The sequence below is a fragment of the Lottia gigantea genome, assembly GCF_000327385.1.
Source record: "Lottia gigantea unplaced genomic scaffold LOTGIsca_4, whole genome shotgun sequence".
Taxonomy (NCBI): domain Eukaryota; kingdom Metazoa; phylum Mollusca; class Gastropoda; family Lottiidae; genus Lottia; species Lottia gigantea.
The window spans coordinates 471,953-485,601 of NW_008709379.1; the positions used below are offsets into that span (position 1 = coordinate 471,953).

A 13,649-nucleotide genomic window follows, 5' to 3' on the forward strand; every position below is an offset into this window, starting at 1 on the left:
AACGTGAAATGGCAAGAGTGCAGTATTGTTACAAATAAATCGTGCACGAATGTGTAAAATAATATATAAACCAGCGGTTTTGTGCAATAATGCAACGCATTAATACATTTGCAATGGAGACAAAACAAAAGAATATCTCCAATTTCATTACAGTAAAACATAATATGCTAGATCACATAGACAGAGTAGAATGAAACAAACCATATTGCCGGCCCTGGAGTCCACTTTTAAAATGATAAAATAAGGACTGATGAATTAAATATTGAACGGTTACCTCCCTTGGGACAAATTGAGACAAAAACACCGGATAAAACAACTATTATATAAAGTCGTTTGTAAATTCTACACTTGTAAAAATGTAATATAGTGGGCATTGACTACGTCGTTAACGGAAACACGATGATTTAGAAAGATCATTGGCAATTTCATAGTTCTGACCTTCAACCTCCTCCTTAGACCTCTATTAGGACTTACAGTGACAAACGATGCTGGAGAGGATTTTGTCCTGAGAATTTGATTAACTATGCCCGCTTTGCGTTTTCTTGGATATGGAGTCTCATCTCGAGGGATTCTGTAACACAGGGGGCTTTGGTTAATTGCCCATACGAACGCTTTGTCTATTTCATTCCCTCAGCTACCCATAAGTTCCCATAATTTGCGACTAGCGTCCAATTCGCTGAGCATGCACGGAAAAAGGGCTCATTATTGGCTATTTATACCACACAGCAATGAAGTTCATAAAGAATTAACGGGCATTAACTAGCGACATTTTTAGTGATACTATGGGTCATATTTGAAAATGGTATTCGGCATATAATTTATAAAAGTATCCATATGTAACGGAGCTTGAAGGGGTTCCCGTAGATCTGTATGTCTAGAGATTTGCAGAATGGCGACTATTGCCATTGTAATAGGCCTATAATATCATAATAGGATAAAATATATTTAATTGCTTCCAATAGTAACTAACTCATCATTCTAGACCATGTTTGATTCTAGTCGTTATGTATTAAGATAGAAACAAATCTCACCATTCTAGACCATGTTTGATGCTAGTCGTTATTCATTAAGATAAAATCAAACCTCATCATTCTACACCATGTTTGATTCTAGTTGTTATTTATTAAGATAGAAACAGATCTCGTCATTCTACACCATGTTTGATTCTAGTTGTTATTCAGTAAGATAAAATCAAACCTCATCATTCTACACCATGTTTGATTCTAGTTGTTATTCATTAAGATAGAATCAGATCTCGTCATTCTACACCATGTTTGATTCTAGTCGTTATTCATTAAGATAGAATCAAACCTCATCATTCTAAACCATGTTTGATTCTAGTCGTTATTCATTAAGATAGAATCAAACCTCATCATTCTAAACCATGTTTGATTCTAGTCGTTATTCATTAAGACAGAATCAAACCTCATCATTCTAGACCATGTTTGATTCTAGTTGTTATTCATTAAGATAGAATCAAACCTCATCATTCTAAACCATGTTTGATTCTAGTCGTTATTCAGTAAGATAAAATCAAACCTCATCATTCTAAACCATGTTTGATTCTAGTTGTTATTTATTAAGATAGAATCAGATCTCGTCATTCTACACCATGTTTGATTCTAGTCGTTATTCATTAAGATAGAATCAAACCTCATCATTCTAAACCATGTTTAATTCTAGTTGTCATTCATTAAGATATAATCGAATCTCATCATTCTACACCATGTTTGATTCTAGTTGTTATTCATTAAGATAGAATCAAACCTCATCATTCTAAACCATGTTTGATACTTGTTGTTATTCATTAAGATAGAATCAAACCTCGTCATTCTAGACCATGTTTGATTCTAGTTGTTATTCATTAAGACAGAATCAAACCTCATCATTCTACACCATGTTTGATTCTGGTCATTATTCATTAAGATAGAATCAAACCTCATCATTCTAGGCCATGTTTGATTCTAGTTGTTATTTATTAAGATAGAATCAAACCTCATCATTCTAGACCATGTTTGATTCTAGTTGTTATTCATTAAGATAGAATCAAACCTCATCATTCTAGACCATGTTTGATTCTAGTTGTTATTCATTAAGATAGAATCAAACCTCATCATTCTAGATCATGTTTGATTCTAGTTGTTATTCATTAAGACAGAATCAAACCTCATCATTCTACACCATGTTTGATTTTAGTCGTTATTCATTAAGATAGAATCAAACCTCATCATTCTACACCATGTTTGATTCTAGTCGTTATTCATTAAGATAGAATCAAACCTCGTCATTCTACACCATGTTTGATTCTAGTTGTTATTCATTAAGATAGAATCATATCTTATCATTCTAGACCATGTTTGATTCTAGTTGTTATTCATTAATATAGAATCAAACCTCATCGTTCTAGGCCATGTTTGATTCTAGTCGTTATTCACTAAGATAGAATCAAACCTCATCATTCTACACCATGTTTGATTCTAGTCGTTATTCATTAAGATAGAATCAAACCTCATCATTCTAGACCATGTTTGATTCTAGTCGTTATTCAATAAGATAGAATCAAACCTCATCATTCTAGACCATGTTTGATTCTAGTCGTTATTCATTACGATAGAATCAGATCTCATCATTCTACACCATGTTTGATTCTAGTTGTTATTCATTAAGATAGAATCAAACCTCATCATTCTAAACCATTTTTGATTCTAGTCGTTATTCATTAAAATAGAATCAAACCTCATCATTCTAGACCATGTTTGATTCTAGTCGTTATTCAATAAGATAGAATCAAACCTCATCATTCTAGACCATTTTTGATTCTAGTCGTTATTCATTAAGATAGAATCAGATTTCATCATTCTAAACCATGTTTGATTCTAGTTGTTATTCATTAAGATAGAATCAGATCTCGTCATTCTACACCATGTTTGATTCTAGTTGTTATTCATTAAGATAGAATTAAACCTCGTCATTCTACACCATGTTTGATTCTAGTTGTTATTCATTAAGATAGAATCAGATCTCGTCATTCTACACCATGTTTGATTCTAGTTGTTATTCATTAAGATAGAATCAAACCTCGTCATTCTAGACCATGATTGATTCTTGTTGTTATTTATTACGATTGATTCAAACTTCATCGTTGGCCATACAACAGATGGCCAATAATTAGGCGAAGAACTTCATTGCGTGATGTGGTGTCACTTTATCCGTACGTATGTAAATGGTACATTTCCTATTGAAGAATCTCATAATATCATATGGTGGAAGCAAAGAAGTTTCAAGCTTTTCTCAAAATAAATGCACAATTTACTTGCTCAGTTGCTGCTCTAATATGAAAGTGGTGACTTTGTATGTACAAAAAGACATTTATAAAATAAATGTTTTCATAAACGTCAACGGGCTCACATGGACCTCGAATACACCAAACTGTTAGATATCCGACATCTGAGTATTCCAACATTCCAACGTAGTCCCCATTGACTATTACATTACTATCTTCAAAATAGTCTTCAAACTTACGAGAACTATTTTAAAATCACGTAGTCCCTTCAAATAATCCTCCAACTAAATATTATTTTCTATCTTTACTGGTTTTCCCTCTCCTTAAAATGTATGTTTTGTCAATAAGGTCTATGATGGGAAGTACGCTCTGCGCATGCTCATAAGAATTGGTCTACCTTCATGATGTGATGCGAAATACGTCTAACCTATAGCTAAACTACAGCAAAAATTATTTTTAAAAATTCGTTTATCACCTAAGATTTTTTGGCAAACATGCAAGGGAGTAACTAGGCAATACAACTAATTTTTATTATGTAAGGGGGAAACTAGCCACTTACCTAAATATTCAGTATTTAAGGGAAGTAACTTGATACAAAGATTAATTTCCACTATTCAAGAGAGGTAATTAGTCACTAGAATTAATCTTATCTATTCAAGGGAAGTAACTAGTCTTTAAAATTAATTTCCACTATTCAAGGGTAATAACTAGTCATTCACATAAATTGTCAAAATATTCAAGGGAGGTAATTAGTTACAAAATTTTCTTTCACTATTCAGGGTAGTTAACTAGAATAACTAAAATAAATTTTCACTCTCCATGGGAGGTAACTAATAAAAAATTCTGTTTATATTCCAGGGTAGTAATCTGACTTTAAATTGATTTCCACTACTCAAGGGTGCTTTGTAATCATTCAAAAAACATTCACTATTCAAGGGAAGTAACCAAGAACATAATTCAATATTCAAGGGAGGTAACTTGTCAATAAGATTTATTTTACCCGGCAAACGACTAAGTAACTAAAATTTCACTATACAAGAGAGGTAACCTGTCATTAAAAAATTATTTTCACTATTCAAGGGAGGTAACTAGTCCATAAAATTTATTTTTGTTATACAAGGGAGGTAACCTGTCACTAAAATTAATTTTCACTATTCAAGGCAGGTAACTTGTCGATAAAATTTATGTTCACTCTGCAAGGAAGCTAAAAAATAATCAAAATAAGTTTTCAATATTGAAGGGAAGTAATTTGTCACAAAGATTAATTTTCAATTTTCAAGAGAGGTAACTAATAACTAGAATTAATTTCCACTATTCAAGGGAAGTAATTCTGTTTCACTTTTCAAGGGGGGTAACTTGGCACGTGGAGTAATTGCTATTATGTAACTTTTATGCAAGGTTTTTATGTTACTTTTAAAATTGTTTATGCATTTCAGTTGATTATTCGTTTCATTAGCTATTTCTTTTTTTGGTTCTTGTAAATAGTCTTCAGAAGAGCTAGAACTGCACGAATATCGCGTAATCAGTTAAAATGTACCGCAAACTAGAAATATCATTTTCTGTTTCTATGTATGTATTTTATATACATGGAGTCTCAAGTCGTCAAAAATGAATAATTCCGGACACACATGGATTTTACAGTGAGCTATGGACTGATTAGCTTAGCAAAACTAAGGTACGATTGGTCACACGGATGGCGACACTGTACCTTTAAAGCAGGGGTTTTTAACCCTTTTCGTTCCATTAGGCCATTGATCGATTGCAGCACTCTCCTTACCATAATAAAATCCTTGAGTGACTTTCTCTTTATAAAATATACCCTGACCTCAATTATAATTGTCAAATAATACCAAACAACAAAGCAATATCCCCCAATAATGTAAAAATCTCCGCCAGGGGGGTATTTACACCCAGGTTGAAAGCCTCTGCTTCAAAGGATGTGGTCGAATTATTTTCTACGAGCGGAATTGACGACAGTCTGTATCGGGGTCGATAACGCCCGGTGTTTGGAAGAGTATGCAGGAACCACACCAGCAATTGCTGCTCAATATAATACACAAGATACGAAGATAAAAATAACATAAATTTGTAAAATTAAAGAGCGGAAGTGACAGTTCAGCCGAACTAGAGCCCAGATTTCCAGTCTTATGCTTTGCTAAAGCAAATACTTTGATGATTGAATCCTCTAAATACATAATTTTTCATCCAAAAAGAGTTCGAGACCGTACAAAGTCTTTCTGAATGATTGCAATTTCTAATTGACTAGATTTGTTGTTTATTATAGAAATGTCTTGTAGGATTAGTTTATTAATGGATATATGATAAATAAAAATAATGACATCTCTTAAACATTGCAATTTCAGATAGTCCTCAATGCAAAAAACTCTGTAATTTTACTGGCACAAGTACCGTGTCTTGACATGCTATAAAGAACATGCTTCCTTCCTAGATTACCTGACCGAATATATAATTTATTGTTTAGATGTTTTTATATTACATAAATATGACTCACAGAAAATGCCCTGATTGAGAGTGGCCCAGAAAAAACGCTTCACTCTCGGATTATTCCTAGACCCGAATCTTGCGTAAAATCTTACGTGTGTCCGAGCTCTCACGACAAGACTATCGCGTTTCCGACAGGATTTATAACATCAGTTAAGTTTGATATTGGTCTCGGATAGTTTTATAGTCTGCAAGACAGACCGTCATCATCCAATCAGATTCATTTTCCTTTCCATTGCATACTACGCACGTGATTATCGACATGGTGAAAACGTCCGACTTGAGATTTTTGTCTGTCTCCCCGTGTGCCCGTGCTGGTCGATGAAACTCTTGACAAGACTATTGTCGGCGACCAAGACCGTTCGTGTGCCTGCACCTTATGCCAAATATAGAAAAGGTATAAATAGAAATAGAAAGTGAGGTTTGTTTGATCGGATTTTCGTACATTTCTAGTACCTCTGAAGACTATTGACATATTATTTTCAAGACCCAAATCAACCATAGAAATGGTCGACTATTTCCCTTTAACGCGTGCTGCTTTCAGATGAATTATGTGATCCATGTCGCCTTGTATTTAGCTACCTGGTGGCACCAGCCTTATAGAACCGGAAAATGAAATGAATGGAGTTTTACGTCCTAATTTTCTGCACCATGTGTGATAGTGAAGACGGGCAACGCCAAACAGGGTGCACTGAGGGAAATTAATGTGGGCGTATATAGTCGTCGCCCCCGTCCGTCTGTCTGTCCACAATTATTTGTGGACACGATAGAGAGCTGGTTTCCTGATGGATTTTGACGAAACTTGGTGTGAGTATTTGTAATCACCCAGGGATGAACCCTATTGAAAATCAGACGAATCGAAAAATATTTACTATGGGTTATTGCCCTTGTTCTTGAATTGTTTGTGGACACGATAGAGAGCTGGTTTCTTGGTGGATTTTGACGAAACTTTGTGTGAGTGTTTGTATTCACTCAACGATGAACCCTAATGAAAATCAGACGAATCGAAAAATATTTACTATGAGTTATTGCCCTTGTTCTTGTATTGTTTGTAGACACGATAGAGAGCTGGTTTCTTGGTGGATTTTGACGAAAATTGGTGTGAGTGTTTGTAATCACCCAAGGATAAACTCTATATAGCCGTCGAACCTGTCAGTCCGTAAATATATAACTGTCTTAACACAAAGATTTGCCACTTGCTGCCACTCAAACGATTCAATCCTATATGGATAAATGAAACTTGACATGTTAAATTAATCTCACTTGAATAAATAAAGCTGTAAACAAAACCCATGAAAATTTCACACTCAGAAACATTCATTTACTGATAACTCTTGTCAACCTCCCGGACAAATTAGCTGCCATTGCAAATGTGGGCATATTACGATGGCACCGCTATTTTTATATCTTTAAGGAGACTTGTTGAGTTCTGATCAAATTATCGATTTTTTTTAAACATAATTACAACTACTCTTATGTTCTATGATTATATTCACTATTGTTTTTACATTATATTTATTATTTATCAATATCATTAATTATTGTTATTATTATTATTATTTTTACGAGAGTTGGGAAGTTATCAGACGATGAAATGGAGTTATAAATGCTTGATGCTTCAGATTTGAAAAAAAGATAGAAAAAGAAGTCTTTTTATTGAAATTTGTGAGGATTCTTAATTTTGGTATTTATGGAATTACATATTTGATATTTGAACTGAACTGAAGATCTAAACAATCAATATGGCCCGTCTCGCTCTTTAAATTTTAAATGTTTTCTGAGATTTTTAAGATTACTGGAATTTTTAAGCCACCATTTCTCTGAATTAATTGATGAAATTCCTTTCTTTCCAATTCTTTCTATGTCTGTTACACCTTTACATAAATAAATAATATTGATAGTTTGGATTTTCTGAAATGCTCTGAATTTCAATGTTAATTTATTGAGAATCAGAACCATTGCAACCTTCATAAATATTCTAGTTGAAAAAATAGTTCAACCAAAAGTTGTAAATGTTCGTGCAGTTAACAGTCATTTGTAAATCTACCGCTAATCTGATAAAAGACTAAGTTGTTTTGTGAGGCTTCTCGGCTACACCCTGTGGCGTGTGTTTGTATTCTCAGGGGGACAAAATATGTATTAAAAACCCGTACAGCCAAGACAATTCCGTCATTCAAAAATCTCATTCAAAGAATAGTAAAATCGAGAATAAAGGTAGTATAGTAGTGAACTCCTAGAGAAAGCATGGTTTGAATCCGTTTTTCTATGTAGATATGACGATATCGTCTTCAACTTTTATTATCCCACCAATCAAATTGTTGTTGCGAATTTGAAATATTTGATTAAAAGATAAATCCGTAAATTTTAAATCGAAATTGATGTTTGAGATTTGTTATTTACACTGAATAAAAAACATGTTTGGACTATATAGAATATGGTTTTGTATTTTAACAATTTTTGTATGGAAATCGCTGTGTCGTACGAGTGAATCGAACTGGCTAAAATTTACTTACATTGGACCTGTGACATTTTATTATCATAGATTGATACTAAATTCTGTGTTAGGCCGATGTGCATTAACTTGTCCATCTCTCTACAACTGGGATCATATTTATTTTCAAGGAGGGGATTGTTATTGTTTAGCACCAGTTTATGTCAAATCCAGCCTACGACCAATAGAGAATTTTGGACGATTCGTCAAGGTATGTTGAATTATTTCATGTGGATTTTTATGGTCCGTTTTGCTTCTTATGGTAATGGACAAGATAATCCCCATTATTATTCTTCAAACTATTAACCGTATCCTCTTGAATCTTGTTCCAAAACTTTAATGAATTCGATCATCACTATGATAAGTAGGCCTGATATAATCAATCTTCTGGACACTTTGACTAGCGCACTGGGACTGGGACTAGATTTGTCAATTAGACACATCTTGGGAGTCGCATAGCATTGGTTAAGTTGAAAAATCGTATTCTAAAAACATAAAGTCGAAAATGCAGCCGCCGACATAATTTCAACCCACAATGCTAATGAGATGCTAAATCGTAACCAAGAGATGCTAAATCGTAACCAAGAGAAACTAAGTCGTGTCCACAAGTTCCTAAGTCGTGTCCACGAGATACTAAGTCGTGTCCACGAGATACTAAGTCGCAACCAGAGTTGCTAAATGATAAATGATGCAAGATAAATGATAAAAGAATATGATATATAATAAATTGTAAATGATAAATGACACGTGATATAATTATATTATCTTTTCAGATGTCAGCTATTGTACCGAGAGGGGATACACGATATTTTCAGACCAGGGATATTGTTTAAAATATTTTTCACGAACATCAACTTGGCATAACGCTGAATCAACTTGTCGACAAGATGGTGGTCATTTAGTTTCACTTTATACTCAACAAGATTTAACTAATTTGAGATCACTGTATACAAGTAAGTAAATCAGATGAAGAAACGAAACTGTGGTAAAAAAAAAAGAAAAATTTTTTATTTACAATGTTCCCGTATACTAGCTGGTCGTTGTCTATATCAAATCAAAGCATTAATCTTTCCTTGATATCTGTACCCACAAGACTGAAATAATTAATTTTCATGTTTTGTTGAGCAGCAATCGTAGAAGAGATTCGTCATTGTTGCAGAATTGTCATTAAACCACGATACAAAATAATTATTGCAATTCTGTGAAATAATAATAAAATTGGATAATGCCCAATTATAAACCATACAGGATGTGATAATTTGGTAATAGTTAAAATATAATCCCCGTCTCTACTGCTGTCCAATGATAGACTAGTTTATATTTATATTGATATTGTAAAGTGAATTTCAGTTTATTAATGTCAGTAATTGAAGTAATCATTGTTTCATAAAATACATTTGGCTTTTAACTTTATCAAAAACAAAAACTGAAAATGTGACCAAAAACAACTGATAATACTAGGTCTGCTAATGAAAAACTTGAAAATGTGAAGCGTAATTAGTGTCACACATGTCCGTCCATCCGTCGGTCCATCCATCCACTATTGCTTGTAAACATTCCAGTAGGCTAGAAGTATTTTGATATTTAGATGTCGTCATCAGGAACATAATAAGATGATATTGAACTTTAAAAATGATATTGTTTTGTTTTTCTTCAGATGACACAATAGTATTTATTGGAGGCCACAGAACATTGGATGGTACTAAATTGGATTGGATAACTGGTGGAACAATACATGAATCATTTTGGGGTGGTGGTCAACCAAACAATGCCGGTGGTGGAGAACGGTGTGTAGTCGTACTAGAAGGTGGAAAATTATATGATACCAATTGCAAAAAACGATTTCACTTTGTTTGTCAAATATTATAATTGATCCGATAATCATTATACATGCTGGTTAGAAACAGTCAAACAGAACCTAAAATACATATTGATGTTACTCAGAGTTTCACTCTATGCTATCTTCAGACAACTGACTTTTTTTTCAGCCTGCGTCCCTACTAAAGTTATTGAAGTAGAACTTTTTATCATGTCTACACTTCGACATATTCTAATCACTATAAATGATGGTAATGTCAGTGACATGCCGGATGTTATAATATACCAGTTAACTAGCAGATAGATCTGTACATCTTATGGCTATAGTATAATACATAACTCATACTTATGAAGTTGTACAGAGTTCTACTAGATATGATTTCATGTTTATACATTATATATATATTTAAAACCTCCAGTTCATATTAATTAAAGGATTTGAAAAGTTCAATAAAAGCACAAGCAATATTTAAAGTGCACAAAATAGAGAATTGTTAATCAATGAACTTTTTAAACGATTTGATCGTTGTCTAATGATTGGTGAACGGCATCTGAAATCTTGCAAAATTTGGTTGTAATATTATTTGTGTGTATTTATTTTGTGTTATATTAGGTTATAGTATTATTTATTCAAAAACATGAGAATGTGTTCTTTTGTTATTCTCCAATGACGAGTCGATTCTGAGAGTATTATGAATTGATATATTGTAATGTTCTAAATTCAGCATCTAGTTGTCTTTTAATTTAAGTACCGTTTTATCTGCCCTTTTAAGTACCGTTTTATCTGCCCTTTTAAGTACCGTTTTATCTCCCCTTTTAAGGACCGTTTTATCTGCCCTTTTAAGAACCGTTTTATCTGCCCTTTTAAGAACCGTTTTATCTGCCCTTTTAAGTACCGTTTTATCTGCCCTTTTAAGAACCGTTTTATCTGCCCTTTTAAGAACCGTTTTATCTCCCCTTTTAAGAACCGTTTTATCTCCCCTTTTAAGAACCGTTTTATCTGCCCTTTTAAGAACCGTTTTATCTGCCCTTTTAAGAACCGTTTTATCTGCCCTTTTAAGAAACGTTTTATCTGCCCTTTTAAGAACCGTTTTATCTCCCCTTTTAAGAACCGTTTTATCTCCCCTTTTAAGAACCGTTTTATCTCCCCTTTTAAGAACCGTTTTATCTCCCCTTTTAAGTAACGTTTTATCTGCCCTTTTAAGTACCGTTTTATCTGCCCTTTTAAGAACCGTTTTATCTCCCCTTTTAAGTACCGTTTTATCTGCCCTTTTAAGTACGTTTTATCTCCCCTTTTAAGTACCGTTTTATTTCCCCTTTTAAGTACCGTTTTATCTCCCCTTTTAAGTACCGTTTTATCTCCCCTTTTAAGTACCGTTTTATCTCCCCTTTTAAGTACCGTTTTATCTTCCCTTTTAAGCACCGTTTTATCTCCCCTTTTAAGTACATTTTTATCCGCCCTTTTAGTACTGTTTTATATACCCTTTTAAGTACCGTATTATCTACCCTTTTAAGTTCCGTTTTATCACCCCTTTTAAGTTCCGTTTTATCACCCCTTTTAAATACCGTTTTATCTGCCCTTTTAAGTACCGTTTTATCTCCTCTTTGTAGTAGCGTTTTATCTCCCTTTTGTAGTACCGTTTTATCACCCCTTTTAAAGTACTGTTTTATCTCCCCTTTTAAGTACCGTTTTATCTTCCCTTTGTAGTACCGTTTTATCTCCCCTTTGTAGTACCGTTTTATCTCCCCTTTTAAGAACCGTTTTATCTCCCCTTTTAAAGTACCGTTTTATCTCCCCTTTTAAGTACCGTTTTATCTTCCCTTTGTAGTACTGTTTTATCTCCCCTTTGTAGTACCGTTTTATCTCCCCTTTTAAGAACCGTTATATCTCTTCTTTTCAGATTCCTTTTATCTCCTCTCTTCAGTTCCGTAAATTTATAAAATGAAAGAGCGGAAGTGACGACAGTGATTATCCGCGTCGTTATAAAAGCTATCATTTAGACTCCGACGTTACGTTACGTTACGAAAATTCAGTTGAACTAAAGGTCAGATTTCCATTCTTAATGTACTGATAGCTTTCTTAAAGCAAATATTTTGATGACTTAATTCCTTATAAAAACAATAACTAACGGAACGTGATTTTAAAATTAAATTATTAACCTCTAAGTATAAAATTATTACTCCAAGAGAGAGTACAAAATCTTTCTGAATGATTGCAATTTCTAATTGACTAGATTTGTTTTTTATTATAGAAATGTCTTAGAGGATTAGTTTATTAATGGATATATGGTAAATAAAAATAATGACATCTCTAATTTTACTATGAATTTATTTAATAGAACTACTAGTACCAACGGAAGCTCAATTACGACAGGTTTGAATTTCGAAAAATACTTCAATATGCTTGCTGATGATGCTCAAATTATTCTTCTCCTATGTCTTCGTGCCGTCAGTTCGACTAATAAGGCATTAAATTGTACTCTAATGAGGAGATTACTAGTTGAAAGATGAATACACAATACCTTGACCATTGGGAATAGGCAATTTGTTAGTTTCCTCGACAATACAATATGTTTTCTTCAGTTCATACCATCTCCTTTACTTCATTTCGTTTAGTGAGAAGCGATCTGGAACGAGGATTAAAAGTTCAAATAGTCCATTTCTATTATCATTAAAACAGTCTAGTGATTCTTATTTCAATAATTCCAAATTAAAAAATAATAGAATAAACAAGTAACTTTCACAAACTTCATTTTGAGTTGAAGTGCGATGTCTGATAGTCGCAGAGTTTTGTTTCATATTTTGATATTTTCGATATCAATATCATGCAGGTGTACATACGAAAGTTATTGGAGGCCATTTGACTACACTGGACCTGTTACATTAAATTATTATAGATTGATACCAACTTCTGGTTTAGGCCGATGTGCAAGAACTTGTTCATCTCTCTACAACTCGGATCAGATTTATTATCAAGGAGGGGATTGTTATTGTTTAGCACCAGTTTATGAAGAATCCAGTCTGGTTTCTGGAACGGTTACGACCAATAGAGAATTTTGGACGATTCGTCAAGGTTTGTTGAATTATTTCATGTCGATTTTCATGGTCCGTTTTGATTCCAAGATCATTCTTAAAACTATTAACCGTATCCTCTTGAATTTTAGTTCCAACACTTTAATGAATTCGATCATCAGTATGATAAGTAGGCCTGATATAGTGATTGTCACCTTCGAGCGAGTGGATTCTCAATCTCCTGGACACTGTGACTGAGACTGGATTTGTCGATTAAACACATCTTGAGAATCGCATAGTCTAAGTTGCAAAATCGTATTTCCTAAGTCGTGACGAGATACAAAGTCGTGGCCAAGAGATACTAAGTCGTAACCACGAGTTGCTAAGTCGTAACCATGAGATACTAAGTCGTAACCACGAGATGCCGTGTGATGCTATGTCGTGATAACGATTTTCTAAGTCGTGGTCACGAGATGTTCGTTTGTGGCCACGAGATGCTATAAATATATAGTTATTTAAGGAATGAATGTGGATTTTGTTATC

General features: G+C 33.5%; 2 protein-coding genes across 2 annotated transcripts; one reads left to right on the forward strand and one right to left on the reverse strand.

Moving 5' to 3' along the window:
• Window positions 1–6,005: 6,005 nt before the first annotated feature.
• Window positions 6,006–6,260, reverse strand: LOTGIDRAFT_105296 (hypothetical protein; the record flags this gene model as incomplete). Its single annotated transcript, XM_009059601.1, has 1 exon — window positions 6,006–6,260. The coding sequence occupies one exon, from the start codon at window positions 6,258–6,260 to the stop codon at window positions 6,006–6,008; it is 255 nt and encodes an 84-aa protein (XP_009057849.1).
• A 4,601-nt stretch (window positions 6,261–10,861) lies between these two features.
• On the forward strand, window positions 10,862–11,278 carry LOTGIDRAFT_105320 (hypothetical protein; the record flags this gene model as incomplete). Its single annotated transcript, XM_009059602.1, has 1 exon — window positions 10,862–11,278. A coding segment is annotated over one exon (417 nt), but the record flags the coding sequence as incomplete, so codon positions are not given.
• Between the last annotated feature and the right edge of the window lie 2,371 nt (window positions 11,279–13,649).